The sequence below is a fragment of the Mytilus edulis genome, chromosome 12 (assembly GCF_963676685.1).
Source record: "Mytilus edulis chromosome 12, xbMytEdul2.2, whole genome shotgun sequence".
Lineage (NCBI taxonomy): Eukaryota > Metazoa > Mollusca > Bivalvia > Mytilida > Mytilidae > Mytilus > Mytilus edulis.
In genome coordinates this window covers 61,342,112-61,360,898 of record NC_092355.1, presented here as the reverse complement: position 1 = coordinate 61,360,898, position 18,787 = coordinate 61,342,112, and the positions used below count along the sequence as shown (strand labels likewise).

General features: G+C 33.0%; 1 protein-coding gene and 1 long non-coding RNA gene across 2 annotated transcripts in view; both read left to right on the top strand.

Moving 5' to 3' along the window:
• Window positions 1–18,787, top strand: part of LOC139498915 (uncharacterized) — a 437,948-nt gene that overhangs the window by 39,993 nt on the left and 379,168 nt on the right. The window lies entirely within an intron of this gene.
• LOC139498899 (uncharacterized) overlaps window positions 1–18,787 on the top strand; it is a 99,969-nt gene that overhangs the window by 17,220 nt on the left and 63,962 nt on the right. Inside the window, exons 8-10 of the mRNA XM_071287489.1 lie at window positions 1,308–1,379; window positions 4,934–4,985; window positions 11,974–12,204. Coding sequence (XP_071143590.1) covers window positions 1,308–1,379; window positions 4,934–4,985; window positions 11,974–12,204 — 355 coding nt within the window. The remainder of the gene's footprint in view (window positions 1–1,307; window positions 1,380–4,933; window positions 4,986–11,973; window positions 12,205–18,787) is intronic.

Here is an 18,787-nt window from a genome sequence, read left to right as displayed (position 1 = left end):
TATTGGCTTGTCAATCAATGTTGTAATTTTTAATAAAACAATAATAACACAATTAGTCAGTTAGATACATTCTTTTTATGCCCCACCTACGATAGTAGAGGGGCATTATGTTTTCTGGTCTGTGCGTCCGTTCGTCCGTCCGTTCGTTCGTCCGTTCGTCCGTCTGTCCCGCTTCAGGTTAAAGTTTTTGGTCGAGGTAGTTTTTGATGAAGTTGAAGTCCAATCGACTTCAAACTTGGTACACATGTTTCCTATGATATGATCTTTCTAATTTTAATGCCAAATTAGAGATTTTACCCCAATTTCACGGTCCACTGAACATAGAAAATGATAGTGCGAGTGGGGCATTCGTGTACTGAGGACACATTCTTGTTATATATTAAGTACATTATTATCTTTTTCTGATTTCTGGTTCTTGGCTATTCCTTTGGGATGATACAAAAACCATGTGACCATGAAAAGTCAATACACAAAACGGAAACAGTGGGAAATTCAACACAAATGTTAACAGAGAGCAAATAAAACAAAAAGACAGTATTGTAGTCATTTATTTTCCACAAAAGCTATTTATTTAGAGATTTATGTAGGTTTGGCTATCACAAACGTAGTTTTGGTCAGGAAATTCACATCTGACCACCTTTTTTGAGCTTATAAGTCGGTACCCCTCTCTGGATTCTGAATTTTACTCCCAAACTTCCAACTTATAAGCGGGTACCTACGGTAATTTATGTATTTCCTTATCTATACAATGTCAGTGTTAACACTAAAAACTATGAAATCTGTAAAATAACAATATACAGTTATAGGAGGATATGGATGTGGTATACAGAATAGAAAATCATGAATGATAGAAAAAAAACTTCAGGAATAGAGAGAATTGGGCAAAAAGATGATGAATAGAAAATAATGGGGTGCTAAAATATATAAAAAAAAACTTGAGAATAATTTGTCCCAAAAAAAAAACCAAATCCGACAACCCTCATTTAGCCATAAGGATGCATTAACAGATTTAAAATAAAAAAAACACGTAAAAAAAAATACAAAGACTAAATGCTGACAGATTGAAATTATTTCATATGCTTTTAAAAAAGTTAAAAGCCTTCTTAAAGGCTACAGAAAAAGTTATAAAAATAATCAGAATGTTGTTCATGAGTTATATTTTATAATTGAAATAATATGGTTAGCACCTGTAAAAACAAAATAACGCACCACTCAGCTGCTACTGGTCTTGTTTATTGTATGATATATGTTACAAAAGTTTTCTTTGTAATAATCAGATAAAGGCAATATAAAGATTTGTATTTCAGGGTGAGACTCCATACGATCTGGCAGCAACAGGAGAATTCGGGCCGAAAAAAGAAGTGATGGAATACTTACAGGTACACATACTTTTAATTACAAATGCTTACACTTAGAATAAACCAGGTACAAAACCAGGATACTCTAGGGGACATTGTGTATGTCTTGAAATAAAAATTTCAAATTCTAATGCAATATATTTGTTATTACGATTTTGATTGGCCAAATTCATATATTTGAGACGCTAAATTCAACTCTTTACAAAAGAGTAAGCTAAGCCACCATTTTGAATTCAGGAAATGATTGGTTTGTGATTTCGTCAATATTAAAAAAAATTAGTAGATGTCTTTTATTTCATTCAAGAGTGTTAAGGCGAAAACAAGCTTTGCAAAATTCTATTTGAGATTCTTACACCGCCAGTCTGTCTATAACCTCCTTTTCATGGTTAACTAGTCTCATCTCAGATCAGGTTTGGGGTAATTGTAATTGTAATCATTAGTCAGCTATTATTGATTTCAATTTTTTAAGTAATCATTGTAATCATTAATCAACCAAAAATTACAAGTAATTTAATTTAATCAATTACTTTTCAAAACATTTTTTAATCCTGATTTTTTTTACAGTATTACATTCTGATTAAATTGATGAAAAATTCTAAAAAGTGCCTTTATTTTCAATATGAAAAAATAAAATATTTCATGTCTTGGATAAACCTTTTGTTATTCATTTTAAATAAATAGGATGACTTTATTTAGTATGTGCATACATTTACCTTGTAAGGTCCCCATGCCTGTTAGACAGTTTTCATTTGGCCTCAATCTTATGTTCAGTTATCAGGGTTAAGTTTTAATGGTCAAGTCCATATATCAGATACAATAATCAAAAATTATACTATAATTGGTGTATGAAGTTACTGTAAGGTGTACATGTCCAACTGGCACGTGTCATCTGACCTTCACTTCATTTTTATGGTTCATTGGAGTAATTTGATTTTTATGCCCCACCTACGATAGTAGAGGGGCATTATGTTTTCTGGTCTGTGCGTCCGTTCTTCCGTCCTTTCGACCGTCCGTCTGTCCGTCCGTCTGTCCCGCTTCAGGTTAAAGTTTTTGGTCAAGGTAGTTTTTGATGAAGTTGAAGTCCAATCAACTTCAAACTTAGTACACATATTCCCTATGATATGATCTTTCTAATTTTAATGCCAAATTAGAGTTTTTATCCCAATGTCACGGTCCACTGAACATAGAAAATGAAAGTGCGAGTGGGGCATTCGTGTACTAAGGACACATTCTTGTTTGTGTTGTTCTTTTTTTCTAATATTATATGCAAAAGGTCAACTATATTTGGTGTATGGAAGTAAATTATGATGTACATGTCAGTCTTGCAAGTGTATTTGACCTTGACCTCATTTTCATGGCTCATTGCTCATTGTAAAGTTTTTGTGTTTTGGTCTATTTCTCTTGAACTATAATTAATAGGTCAACTATATTTTGGTGTATTGAATGATTGTAAGTTGTATATGTATGTCTTGTAGGTATCACCTGACCTTGACCCCATGTTCATGGTTGATTGGTCAATATTAAGTTTTCATGGTTAAGTTTCTTTCTTGGATTCTATAGGCAATAGGTCAACTATATTTGGTGTATCGAATGATTATAAGTTGTATATGTCTGTTTTGTAGGTATCACCTGACCTTGACCTCATGTTCATGGTTGATTGGTCAATATTAAGTTTTCATGGTTAAGTTTCTTTCTTGGATTCTATAGGCAATAGGACAACTATATTTGGTGTATCGAATGATTGTAAGTTGTATATGTCTGTTTTGTAGGTATCACCTGACCTTGACCTCATGTTCATGGTTGATTGGTCAAATTAAGTTTTCATGGTTAAGTTTCTTTCTTGGATTCTATAGGCAATAGGACAACTATATTTGGTGGATCGAATGATTGTAAGTTGTATATGTCTGTTTTGTAGGTATCACCTGACCTTGACCTCATGTTCATGGTTGATTGGTCAAATTAAGTTTTCATGGTTAAGTTTCTTTCTTGGATTCTATAGGCAATAGGACAACTATATTTGGTGTATCGAATGATTATAAGTTGTATATGTCTGTTTTGTAGGTATCACCTGACCTTGACCTCATGTTCATGGTTGATTGGTCAAATTAAGTTTTCATGGTTAAGTTTCTTTCTTGGATTCTATAGGCAATAGGACAACTATATTTGGTGTATCGAATGATTGTAAGTTGTATATGTCTGTTTTGTAAGTATCACCTGACCTTATACTTGACATGTATATAAACCAACACCAAAGGGTGTGTCATAATTTATGTGCAACTTTCTAGGTCAAAGGTCAAGGTCAAAAACTTTGGTTTCAGTTGACAACTTCATGTCCTATGGTAAAGATCGTGTCCGCTCTATATCTTGAGAACCGTTATCATTTCAAAGTTTATACTTGACATGTTTATAAACCAACACCAAAGGGTGTGTCATAATTTATTTACAACTTCCTAGGTCAAAGGTCAAGGTCAAAAACTTTGATTTCAGTTGACAAACCCATGTCCTATGGTAAAGATACAATTTTTTAATGCACATTATTCACAAGCGGGGCCCACAGAGATGGCTCCCATCTCAATGATATCTAGTTGTGTTTATCTGTCTGTGTGTCGGTTCGTCCGTACGTCTGTCCGTCTGTTCGTCAATTTGTTTCCCTCTTCAGGTTAAGGTTTTTGGTCAAGTTAGTTTTTGATGAAGTTGAAGTCCAATCAACTTGAAACTTAGAACACGTTCCCTATGATATGATCTTTCTAATTTTAATGCCAATTAAGAGTTTTGACTCCAATTTCATGGTCCATTAAACATAGAAAATGATAGTGCGAGTGTGGCATCCGTGTACTATTGACACATTCTTGTTGCCTTTTATCTTGAAAACTATTTTAGATAGATAGAAAATGTTATTTGAAAAAAAAAATCAGGCATGCAAGATCAACAAAAATGTCAATACTAACAAAACAATTGGATAACTCCTTAAGCAGTAACAGCCTTAAACAATGATTTTTGACCAATTTTCTTTGTCATCTAACAATTTTTCAAAGATCATCTCCTCTGAAATGAATGTCTCTCCAGGGTTATACCAGAAATACTACGTTGAAGGACAATTTTTTTATATGATGGAACATAGGTACTTGATTTACTCAATTTTACATATATGCAAAAAATGGAGGTTATCCAAAAGTGGACGGATACATTTTATCAAGACAAATGATAATTGTGAGATCACTGCGGAATATTGGAATATTCTACAGTTGGAACAATTTTCCATTGAAAGGTGCATTCAAAATGCATTTGCAAATCAACATGAAGCAAGTTTATGTCTACAAGGGGATGTTTTAAATTCAAAAACCACCTTTACACTTTAAACTATATATCTCTATTAATGTCTCTGGGCTACCCTTTTTCCTGAAAAATATGAAAATTTGTTCGATATAAATATTATATAATGTGAAACATTTGTTTTATAAAGTATATTTTTTTGGGGAAAGGGGGGGGGGGGGGGTTGATATTTTATAATTTTTATAGTGCAACAAGTGACATGAGTAAAGATATATTCACAGTGCATATTCCTAATTTTTTAGACTGTCATGTCAGAGAAATCTTCAGGCGTGACTGCTGGACTAGGAATAGAAGGTATTTTTCTTTAACTTTATTTCATTATTAGTTTATTATTACTCTAGGAATTGCAGAATAACAACATTTTTTTTTGTAAGAAGTCATTCAATTAACTGCAATGTATTGATGAGATTTATCACTATAAGATAGATAATAACAAACTATGGAGCTATATAGTGTTATCAGCTTTCCAATATATGAAATACACCACATAGTAAGTACCATCCCATATATGGTCTTCTGTAGGAAGTTATAGTACATGTTTATCAGTACTTGCAGGCAATATTCTACCTTGCTAGAATTATTTCTCCAAGAAAAGGGGAAGCCATTATAGACTACAGTCTGACATAATATTGTTAGAAACCAATAATGTGCGTTTGTTTCATCTGTGACAAAAGTCCTAGGGCTATAATGTGGGATGTAGGAATTACAATCGATTCATGTCATGAATCACTGATCAAGGTACATTTTCCGTTGTTTAGTCAGTATCTCAGCTGTTATACACAGTAGATAAACTATATTTGATTGATATAGTTGTTGAAACGTGAACATGTCTGTCTGGCAGTTTTAACCTGACCTTGAACTGTTTTTTATGTTGAATTGGTCAATGTTGAGTTTTTGTGTTTAGATATAAAAAGATGTGGTATGAGTGCCAATGAGACAACTCCCTATCCAAGTCACAATTTGTAAAAGTAAACCGTTATAGGTCAATGTTTAGTTTTCATAGTAAGTGTTTGTTTCCCAGGTACTTTAATAAAGCATTAAGTCATCTTGGTATTTAAAATGACTGCACGGCGTACATGTCTGTATGGCAGAGTTGGTGTAACCTTTTTATGTCGGGGAGTTTTGTGGCCAACTAGATGTTGTGGGTTTTTCTCATCATTAAAGGCCTTGCTATTACCTATTATTTCGTATGTCAAAGTATTTGAAACCTGGTGGATAGTTGTATCATCATGATCATTGAAAATCATACATCACCTTAATTTTATTTTTACCTCAATTTCATAGTTCATTGGCATGATTGGTCAAAGTTAGTTTTTTGGTTATGTCTATTTCGCAGATACGATAAGCAAAATGTGAACTATATTTAGTTAATGGAATAAAAATAGGATGTTAATATATACAAAACAAACTCATCATAGATAACAGGACTAAATTTTGTATACAAAAGACTCATCAGTGACGCTCTCATCCAAAAAAGTTAAAAAAGCCTAAAAAAGGTACGAAGTTGACGAGCATTTAGGACCAAAATTTCTAAAAGTTTTGCCAAATACAGCTAAGGTAATCTATGCCTGAGGTAGAAAAGCCTTAGTGTTTCTAGAATTCAAATTTTTGTAAACAGTTAATTTATGAATACAACCATATCAATGATAATTCATGTCAGCACAAAAAAGTGCTAACTACTGGGCTAGTGATACCCTCGGGGAAATAAATCTCCACCAGCAGTGGCATCGACCCAGTGGTGCCCCTGAATTGGTAATTTTAAGAACATTTTGCTGTTTTTGGTTATTATCTTTATTATAATGATCAGTTGACCCCTTAAGGAGTAATTGCCCTTTATAGTCATTTTTTTACCAATTATTCGTAAATTTTTGTAATCTTTTACAAAAACCTTCACCTGAAAGACTACTGGAACAAATTTAACCAAAATTAGTCAGAATCGTTTTTAGGGTATCTAGTTTAAGAAATAAGTGCGGTGACCCAGCCAACCAACCAAGATGGCCGACATGGCTAAAAATAGAACATAGGGGAAACTGTTGGCTTATAAATTTGAAACAAAAGAATTTAGAGTTTATCACGGTGTTAAATTGTTTTTCTAATATGACGTTCTTCTTTAGCTTTGGGTACAAAGCCATGTTCTAATTCGAATAGAACATGGACTGCACGTGATTGACGTCACAATTGAAATTGCAACGTCAGATGAATTTTGAACAAGGCCAGAGATCAAAATGGACATTTTTGTTGGTGTTGCTCGCTAAGAAATTAAATAAAAACATTCTAAAAGTAAGTTTAAATGTTTCTGTTCTATTTTTATTGATAAATTGTTGATTTTTCTATAACGTTTTTGTTCATCAAATCAAAATGGCGACATTTTGAGCGTCTACTATAGGTCCGCTTCGAAGTACAAAAGTTCAAAATATTCCTATTAGAATCGAAATAATTCTATCATGCCATGCTCTATGCTCATTTTAACATGGGTAGGCATTATATTTGTAAACATTTAATACCTCGCTAACGCTCGGTATTAAGATATTAACAAATATGATGCCTACCCATGTTAAAATGAGCATAGAGCATGGCATGAAAGAATTATTTCTTAAATCAAGTCAATCTATACAAATGCTATATCTGCTGTTAAATTTTCAGATGAATTAGACAATTGGTTGTTGGGTTGCTGCCCCCAATTGATATTTTTTAAAGAAAATTTTGCCAATTTTGGTTATTATCTTAAAGGGAAATTCCGCGATTTTTTACTTATCATCTAATTATGTTCATCTTAACATAAAAAACACATTTGCAAAGTTTTAAATTTATATTCCTTCTAATAACGGAGAAAATCAAGTATTTGTAACTTTTTTGGTTGAATTCTCGAGTGGGTCGTGACGTATTAGCCCGATTTATTGAATTCTGGGAAAAAATAAAATCTGTTTAACTCTTATAGCTTATCGACAATATACGTAATTAAAAGCGCACAGCTGACGAATGGTCGAAGTTATGAACCATAATATAAGAATGAACGAAAATGAATATGCATATACCGTTTTGTATTGATTGAATTAAACTCCTATAAAATTATCTCTAGTAAATGTTTTTGAATAAATTTAATTAATTATTGTTGAGATTTTTTTCATAAAATATTTATTGAACATTTTTACTGATATTGAACTGAAAATATTTCAGTTCTATTTACCGTTATTGTTTTGATAATCATTTCAATGCAACTAATGTGTGAGCAGAGTGTGTATATTATTTTGTAAAGGTCACTGTATATTTCTCGGCTTGAGGTCAATTCGTTTACCTTGTAGCTATTTAGCCGCAGGTGTGAGTTCAAGCGTACACAGGTATAAATGTTGTTATTTGGAAAGGATAAACAGAAAGGATTAGAAAGAGTATGCTGTCACGATGTTAATACACTAAGATTTAATACACGATGAGAATAAAGATACAATAATTAAATTGTGTAAATTAATTGAAAATAAAATTCAGATTCGTAATTCCGAAAGTGTATAAAAATAAAAGGAAACAATTTTTGATTACTTTCTTAGCGGCAATTGGCGTAAAGATTCAAATATGAAGCAAAAAATAGTAGTTTTAATCTTTTATAAATAACTAAATGCAATATTACCCAATTTGATATACCATTGTACATCTGTTTGATATCATTGACTTTACCGGAATTTCTTAACTTGTATTCAAATCTGGCTGTGTTTAAATGTTAATAAAACTATTGCAATTTTAAAGTTTTTAATTGACAAAAAAATACAACATACAACATGCATGATGTTTTTTTAGTTTCTTTTTAACATTTTATTCTTACATAATTAAATTCATTTGACAATCATTTACACGAACTTTTTGTGAAAAGAATATCAATAATCTAAGCTAAGGCATTATTTCTTTTGAGGATTTTTGAGGATTTTTTTTAAAATTCTATGATAATATTTGTGCAATGTTGAACATGATAGCCGTCATTAATCCAAATAAGTTATACAGTAGTTGTAATAAAAGTTATATTTTAGTCATGCATAACTGATATTGACGAATTTATAATAGTTCGTCCATACATCGTTGTTCTTGAAACAATCATTATTAGTATACATGTAAGTTTCCTGACGTATAAGAGCCATTGAGGATGAGCTCCAGAGAAATCAGACTAGTGGCGTTTCGTTCGTTTGTTTGTTGGGAAAGGAGAGGAAATACAACCGCTTGTACAGATGAACGACAGAATTACCATACAAGCATTTATAGTCAACACAATCAGAAAGAGTTCCCATCGTTAGACGGGGAATATGAAGGCTTCCAAGAATGAACAAGTGACATGTCTAACTCTGAACAGTTAGAAAACAGACTATCGACATCGACCGCTTGTTCTTAATATTTGAAACTGTATGCATATATATACGTATACGTTTATGATATATATAGTGATGAGTTCTTGCGTCTGACAAAAACTAAATTCCTTCATGGTTATATCTTGCCATACGTTTATATTGGTTTGTAAGGTGATTACTCACAATCGTTATTTGAAAATCCTGTTTGTGAGATGTAGAATCATTTCAATACAGAAATTTCGTCTATATATTTCACAAGTGTATAACACGGAGAAGCTCTGAAGGTCCATTACTCCCATTTTGTTTGGGTGTGAACCATCGATGTTTACAGCAATATCACAGAATAAGATGATGACGGTAGAAAGAACTATGGGCGTCATGTGGCAAATATTACATGCATATCGGACAATGAGTTGTCAATCTGTATGAAAAGATTTCCAATACAACCATATTATTGAGAAGGAATGTTTACATGCTATACTCTCGTACTAGTATTACAGGGTTCTTGTGGCGTTCACCTTAGACACACATCTTTTTAACGATGTTTAAAAAAAAGACAGAACCAATTTAATGTCATATTTCCCTATTTTTTTAAATATAACTAAAAGTCTTTTATCTGACAAGAATACCCCTATTTAGCGAACAAGTAATTTATTCTTTTTTCTGTTATTGAATACCAAGAAAGAAAATAAATCCCGAAATTAATTTGAAACTTTGATACTCAAAAGTTTCCCAGCAAAATATTCACATTCCCTGGGGATAATTAGTGTTCGTCCAGTGGCATATATAACAATTGTGATGACGAATTTCTTCCTTTGTTCGAGAACAATCTTATTGATATAAATCTGTGATTTTACTAGGTCCACAGCTTCAATGAACCAAAGCAAAAGTTATACATCGACCTGTATTTAAATCAAATTGGTTCTCTTCTTCTTCTGGTATACAATAGTCTATCGACATTCGATGATTACATACTGTTGGCATACGTGGACTAGTCTATTTACAACACTTTTACCCCTGTTTATTCAAAATATATGTTTTTTTCTTATGTTCAATGTATACATGTATATATTTTAAATTGCGCTATAGTTCCGTAACTTTCTATCCAGTCGTATAAACGAATCGTCGGCAAGTGCGTACATTTTTTAAAATCAATATTTCTGGTCTGTTCCAATCTTTCCTTCACTATTGACAATGACTATATATTACATTTTCCCAAATTCACCCTTGGAAAAAATATTTAAATAGATTTTAATTTCATCAAATCTTATTTTTTGGGTATTATTTATATGTTTATGAATTATATTCTTTACACCAGAAATGTTATTTATAAACAAGCGTATGAGTTTAGTAATGACAAGTAAGACAGAGTTGTATATTATTCATCTGATAGTTCAAAATGGAAAGTTATAAGTTATAAGTTATCAGCCGTGTACACTGATCAATACCTGCAGAAGTGAAACGATGCATGAACTTGCAAGCCCGACAGGAAATCGCTTGAATACCTGGACGTGTCACCTCACACCCCTCACAATACCTTTGGAAGTAATACCTTTAGCCATGCTGGTGATCAGATGAGGGAAGATCAAAATATATTTGTTTATTACTTTAAAGAATTATGAACAAATTAGATTTTCGAAAACAATTTTCACGGAACACTTATTTATGATTTCAACTTTGACTTTTCACCTAATTCCAATATCAACAGTTTAAAAACAACAGACCATGGTAATTTAAAAAAAGTAAGAATATTTTTCGTATCAAGTTAGTTAGTCGGATAAAACAACCGTACGATTGACAAGATATCGACACGCAATTACGACTACATCGGTTACTGTAGTTTTGTTTCTTTGTGGTTTATAGACATATCGTTTTTATTAATCGGGAAAGAAGACAAAATGGCGGGTCGCAGAGAATTGATACTCTAAATTCAAAATCGATGGTGATCGCTTATCTAGCGGAATAAAACTTTAATATCTATGAATTTGAGCATTTTTATACAGAATGAACATAATATCAATTTTTGATTTTTTTGCGAAGTTTCCCTTTAAATACTGTATAATCATAGATAGGTATAAACTGTAAACAGCAATAATGTTTAGCAATAAGTCAATGTGACCAAATGGTCAGTTGTCCCCTTAAGGAGTTATTGCCCTATATAATTTGGTAAATTTTCGTAAATTTGTACAAAATATTATCCTTCTTAACTATAGGGCCAAGTTTATTAATGATATAGAAAATTGTAAGCAATGTTCAGTAAAGTAAGATCTACAAACATATCACCATCACCAAAAGACAATTTTGTCATAAATCCATCTGTGTCCTTTGTTTAATATGCATATAGACCAAGGTGAGCGACACAGGCTCTTAAGAGCCTCCAGTTTAGTTGACATTAGGCATTTTTTGTTATTGAATATTTTTGTTATATAATCATTGTATATAAATATTGAATATATATTTTTATTAAAGTATGCATAATTTTATCATGTTATCACTTTGCACTTTGACTGGTTTTTGAATGAATGGCAAAAAATGAAGAGTAACACTTACAATCAAGCCACAGTAAAGAGCTTAACATCTAAAACTGCTCAACAAATTTGATACAAACTTCGAATGAAAAAATACTTAGTTTGCCAGAAAATAGATTGTTGTTCAATTTTTTGTTGATCATCTAGCAAGCATGCCTGCTGAAGCTAAATTAAAACTGGAGTTAAATCAAATAGTTATCCAATATGTTTAAAACTGCAGTATGGTTGAAAAGTTTGTCAAAATTGTCAAAAAATTCCCCTTTGAAATTATTTCCCTTTAATAATCAACAGTTTAACTTACATACAGAAATTTTTTTTTAAATGGAATAATACTATTTAGCCACTGTCTATTTCTATAATGTAGGCACAGATTTTTTGGACATCATCAGCAATACATTAATAATTAGAAAATTTGTATTTATACAGATTCCATCCGATCTACCATGTTGAACAAGTTGCTTGGCAGTGGAAGCTACGAATCATTTGACATGCGCTGTATGGTAACCGGCCAGTTTTCGGTAGGGAAATCAAGTCTAGTTAAGCTTTTAGTAGGGGATAATGTTCCAGAAGGGCGCCATGCAACTGATGGGATTACCCTCATTGAAGGTCGCTGTGGACTTGATATAGAGACAAGAAATTGGATCATGATTGATCCAGGTAGGAATACACATTTACATATACATGGATTTAACATTGTATTCACTTAAAGTATGCATAAGGTATTGTTTTACAGGTAATTGAGGTAGACAAGTTATATTTTGTGAAGAAATGGCCGTGGTCAGAAGTTTCAGTTGTATGCAGCCAGTCTACCTTAAGTTATCTCCATCATCTCTGTATGTTCCTGTTCCAAGTCTGAAATTCAGTGATTGCTGTTGGTTTCTTTATGTTATTTCTGTTCAGCATTAATGTTTTGTCATTAGTTTAGCTGTTGGTTTATTGTGCCCCATCTAGGGGCATTATATTTTTTGGTCTGTGCGTCCATTCGTTCGTCTATACATCGTCAGGTTAAATTTTTGGGTCAAGGTAGTTTTTGATAAATTAAATTATCTTTGCATTATGATTTACTAAGCATATATATGTATGTAACACTCCCAAATGTGTCCATCCCCGAAATTTAAACGTGTCTGATAATTGTTTTTCGCCAAAACGTGTCCACTATAAAATGCTAGAACGTTACATGTTTTTTAGCGCTAATACATGTTTGTCGTTTATGAAGTGAATACATCACACTTCCATGAGGAAGTTTTATCAAGCACCAATTTCATATTTCAATTGTTGATATTCACCCCACATTTACCAAGTCAGGGCTTTCCATTGAAATGGAAGTAGAAGGCTGAATTAAAATTATAGGCGGCTATAACATGCGTTCGGCGAAGCCGGACGCTCACCAAGCTGTAAGCTTGGTGCCTTACGGCAGGGGGTCTGGGGGCCGCTCAAGGCCCCCTTAAGCTCTGGCATAAATAGAACAAAATCCTGCATTCTCACAATCTCCTGGCACCTAATTTAATCTTTCAAATGACCATTTTTTTATGTATGAAATTAAAGAAAGAAGAAAAAAAAAATCAAAGAAATTTCATTTTTTTTTATGTCTGTTTTTTATTTTCATTACCTTGTATGCTTAAAATTCATTTACTTTTAAAGGAGTTTTATTTAAATAATCATCCGGTTTGTTAGAAATCTTGATCGATTTATTTTGCATAACTACGTGCATTTGTAAACAAATGACCCCCCTTTTCTCTCTAAAGACTGTTACGCATATTTAAATCATACAATTATTTCTCAAGCATTGACAGAAAATTGATATATTTTCTGATTTTCTCTTTTTTTTGTAAACTGTTCAATAAGTCGGATACATAAATCATTTGGAAATGTTATTTATTTGAGGTCGAGTCGACAATATTCTACTTTCGTTTTTGACCTTGATTCTCTGAACACCACGTGGGCTTTGAAAAATGAACTTCAAAAGATACTGTTTTCCAGATTCTGAACAATATGATCTACTACACTTTCTTTAATTTGACTAATATTATTCCATAACACAAGATTGTCATCCTATATCTGATTGTCTTCACGTTTTAAAAGCCAAAAAAAGCCAACGAGTTAATGACCATTGGAACATCTCTATTGTTATCGTTCAATGACCACCGGAACGTCTCTCTTGTTATCTTTGAAAAGAAACGATGCATTCTGACTTTAAATAGACAACAAATCAGTGACCTGAATTCATGTGAACTATATTTAGCCCAAGGTAAACATTGACTTTTCATCCTTGTTTATCGTGACCGCGACTTTGCGACAACATACGTCTCTCGGCTGCCTGTAAACATTTGAAAAAGATATTTTTTTCTTTTTGAATTTATATTTTTGGCAGTGAAGTAGCCGGCACTTGAAGTCACCGTAAGCGGTGGATTTCCGCCGGCTACTGGCTTCAATGGAAAGCCCTGCCAAGTTTTAGAATAGTTTAATTGTTTTACAAGAAATTTCTTGGTGTTTCTAAACGTAAGGTTATACAGACAGAAGAAGTAATCGTATCTACAAAATTATTTTTAATTTACTTGTGTTTTACTTTGATAATACTAATGTCGTATTTTTTTTTTTCAAAGCTGATGTTATTCTGAAATTGTTTAGCATTTCACAGCGGTCTAATATTTTACTATAATTATTCATCCCATTTTTTATTGTTGAGCCTGCAACTTTTGTTGCAGAAAGCTCGACTTAGGGATAGTGATCCGGCGGCGGCGGCGGTGTTAGCTAACTTCTTAAAAGCTTTATATTTTAGAAGGTGGAAGACCTGGATGCTTCATACTTTGTATATAGATGCCTCATGTTACGAAGTTTCCGTCAGTCACATGTCCAATGTCCTTGACCTCATTTTCATGGTTCAGTGACCACTTGAAAAAAAAGTTCAGATTTTTTGTAATGTTGAATTCTCTCTTATTATAAGTAATAGGATAACTATATTTGTGATGTGCGTACCTTGAAAGGTCCTCACGTCTGTCAGACAGTTTTCACTTGACCTCGACCTCATTTCATGGATCAGTGAACAAGGTTAAGTTTTGGTGGTCAAGTCCATATCTCAGATACTACAAGCAATAGGGCTAGTATATTCGGTGTATGGAAGGACTGTAAGGTGTACATGTCCAACTGGCAGGTGTCATCTGACCTTGACCTCATTTTCATGGTTCAGTGGTTATAGTTAAATTTTTGTGTTTTGGTCTCTTTTTCTCATACTATATGCAATAGGTCTACTATATTTGTTTTATGGAATGATTGTAAGGTGTACCTATCTAGCGGGCAGATGTCATGTGACCTTGACCTCATTTTCATGGTTCAGTGGTCAAAGTTAAGTTTTTGAGTTTTGGTCTTTTTATCTAATACTATATGCCATAGGTCATCTATATTTGATGTATGGAAATATTTTATGATCTTTATGTCAGTTGCGCAGGTTTTATTTGACCGTGACCTCATTTTCACGGTTCATTGCACAGTGTTAAGTTTTTGTGTTTTGGTCTATTTTTCTTAAACTAAAAGTAATGGGTCAACTATATATGTTGTATAGAAGCATTGTTAGCTGTACATGTCTGCCTGGCATGGTTCATCTGACCTTGACCTCATTTTCAAGGTTCATTGGTCTTTGTTTAGTTATCTTGGTTAATGTTAAGTTTATGTGACAGTTGTAATAAAGCTTAGCTTTATACTTAGGACTATCAACATAATATCAATGATTAGTATAGAAGGCGAGACATTTCAGCGTGTGCACTCTTGTTAACTTTGTATTTACATTATATCATAGATCAAATTTATTCGTTCAGTGTATGTTCATTTGGTCAATAGGTCTTTTGATTCAGTTAAGTCATTCAAATTGATATTTTATAGTGTGTCGTTCTATGTTGTGATCGGTTACACTATTGTTTCAGATAAAGGTGAAGGTATGGTACCATTAAAACGTTTAAACTTGCTGCAATTCTTTGCACCTGTCCTAAGTCAGCAATTTGATGTTCAGTAGTTGTCCTTTGTTTATGTGGTTCATATAAAGGTTTCTCATTTCTAATTTTTTTTAACATAATTTAGACTGTTAGTTTTATCGTTTGAATGGTTTTACACTAGTATTTTTTGGGGCCCTTTATTGCTTGTGGTCGTTGTGAGCCAAGGCTCCGTGTTGAAGACCGTAAATTGACATATAATGGTTTACTTTTATAAATTGTGATTTGGATGGAGTTAGTTGTCTCATAAGCACTCCTACCATGCTTCCTATATATCTATTGTCCTCAATGAGGTCAAAAACGTTTACGGCAATTGCATCAGGGAACATACAAATAATGTTAGTACAGCTGAATTAGTCGTTTACTGAGTGAATAATTTTGTACTATTAAACTCAGATGATCCCTTTTTTTTTTATATCATTCCTGTCTGCGACTATTGCACAGCGGGCTTTCAATTATAGAATTGAAATCCCCTTTTTCAATAGTTCTGAGACAAACTGGTCTACAGGCTTTTATTTAAATTTTAGGTTTCGACTATCATCTTTGGGGTATCTCATTTAAAAAAATGTGTCCGGTGACCCGGCCATCCAACCAAAATGGCTGCCACGGCTAAAAATAGAACATAGGGGTAAAATGCAGTTTTTGGCTTATAACTCAAAAACCGAAGCATTTAGAGAAAATCTGACAGGGTTGAATCGTCTATCAGGTCAAGCAAGATCTATCCGCCCTGATATTTTCACATGGATCGGACAACCTGTTGTTAGGTTACTGCCCTGAATTGTTAATTTTAAGGAAATTTTGCTGTTTTTTGTTATTAACTTGAATATTCAGTGTTCTAGGATTCCCATTACCCGTTACCCGAGGTAAGTGGATTAGGACAACGGGTAAGTCATTTTTTAGCCTTTGTCACCCGGTGGTAAGTCAATTTTCAAGTTCGGGGAAGCCGAAAAACTCTTGAAATTTCCCGGTCCTCTTCAATTTTCCCATATCTGCTTTTTATTTTTATTAAATCACGAGAAAAAACTTTGATAAAAGATCGAAGATTTTGTCGATGTCTATCGGCGCTTTTATTCAAGCACTCGTTTACTAGGTGTAATCAAGCGCAAAAGAGACCACATTCTTCTCCTATCATTCTAAAAGTCGGTCACGGTGTCGGTAAAATCGGAAAATCCGGATTGATAACTGGTGCTTAAATCGGGACATAAACGATTTTTTTTTCTTGTCATCGGAGGAAAATAAACTTACAGTTGCATTTATTATAGCTCTTAATAAATGACATAGTAATAACTATAACATATTTGTCAAATTTAGTAAGAAATCTTTTTTTTTAAATTTTGTATAAAATTCAATCGTATCCGAATCCAGCTTTGTTCAGACAAACTTCACAACATATAATTTAAAGCATGTCATAAAAGTTTTTTGAGCGGCCCCCAGACCCCCGGCCATAAGGGCGACGAGCTTTAGCTCGCCGCAGCGGACGGCGCTTTGCGCTGTCTGCATTGGTTGGCGGATTTAACTTTTAGATGTGGGTAAGTAATTTTTTTATTGATCTTACCCGTGGTAAGTCAAGGTGCCAAAAAAATCCTAGAACACTGATATTATTATAGATAGAGATAAACTGTAAACAGCAATAATGTTCAGCAAAACAAGAGCTACAAATAAGTTTTCATGACCAAAATAGTCAGTTGACCCTTAAGGAGTTATTGCCCTTTATAGTTAATTTTTAGCATTTTTCATAAATTTTTGTAAATTTTCAGAAAATATTTTCAACTGTAATTACTGTGCCAAGTTCATTATAGATAGAGATAATTGTAGCAACAAGAATGTTCAGTAAAGTAAGATCTACAAACACATCACCATCACCAAAACACAATTATGTCAGGAATTTATCTGTGTCCATTGTTTGATATGCACCTAGACCAAGGTGAGCGTGAGCGACACAGGCTCTTGAGAGCCTCTAGTTTTATATTATTCCTGTCTGCGACTATTGCACAGCAGTCTTTCAATTATAGAATTGGAATCCCCTTTTTCAACAGTTCTGAGACAAACTGGTCTACAGGCTTTTATTTAAATTTTAGGTTTCGAACATCGCTAAAGACACACAAACAAGATACATAAACATCCATATTTCATGCATTATTTGAATGACATCACATTAACAATAAATACCATAGATAGGTTCTATAATTATACCAGGAATTTTTGATTGGGCCTGAATTTTTACGGTTATTCAAGCATGTCAAGATTAATACTAGTTAGGATATCAATCTAAAATAGGAGAAGGCCTGGTAATGGCTAATTTCGGCCTAAAATTTACAGTACATCAGACATGTCAGATGAAAGATTTTTGACATTTTTTATTCACTCAATTGGTTATTGTAATAGGTTTTGACTGACTTGGTCATTAAAAACTCTCAAACTCAAGCATTTGTCCAGCTTAAATATGAAAAAAAATTCTATCAAATATACCATTTAAAGTCACTTTTCAGATGATTTTTTGTCTAAATGGAAGTAGCCGTATTCGTGTTCACTCTCAACATTTATATATAATATGTATCATTATTGTCATTAAATACAACATATATTTAAATATTAAGAATGAACACAAGTGTGGCCACTTCCATTTTAGACAAAAAACGTCTTAAAATTAGCATAAATGTGAAGATATAACAGTTTTTGCATGAAAAAATGATGCTAGTACCTGATGCATGTACATTGTATTATCAATAACAGCCCATATTCATGTAACAAAAACTTGTTTCTTTCAAATAAATAAGTAAAAGTTAATAAACAACTTTGTAAAAGCACTATATTTTGGGGCCAAAAAACGGTCTTACCGGGCCTTCTCCTTTAGTAGCGAGTACAGACTGATTGTTTACGATTTCAGTGAGACACTGCTTTAATATCCGTTATGTAGTAGAGGCCATTTTAAATACCTGGTTGAATGGACGACCCATTTAAACCCATGTTATACTGCTGGTTTAAAAAAGACTTAAAGTTTTTATGCCCCACCTACGATAGTAGAAGGGCATTATGTTTTCTGGTCTGTGCGTCCGTTCGTCCGTCCGTTCGTTCGTCTGTTCGTTCGTCCGTCCGTCTGTTTGTTCGTCCGTCTGTCCCGCTTCAGGTTAAAGTTTTTGGTCAAGGTAGTTTTTGATGAAGTTGAAGTCCAATCAACTTGAAACTTAGTACACATGTTCCTTATGATATGATCTTTCTAATTTTAAAGCCAAATTAAATTTTTGACCCCAATTTCA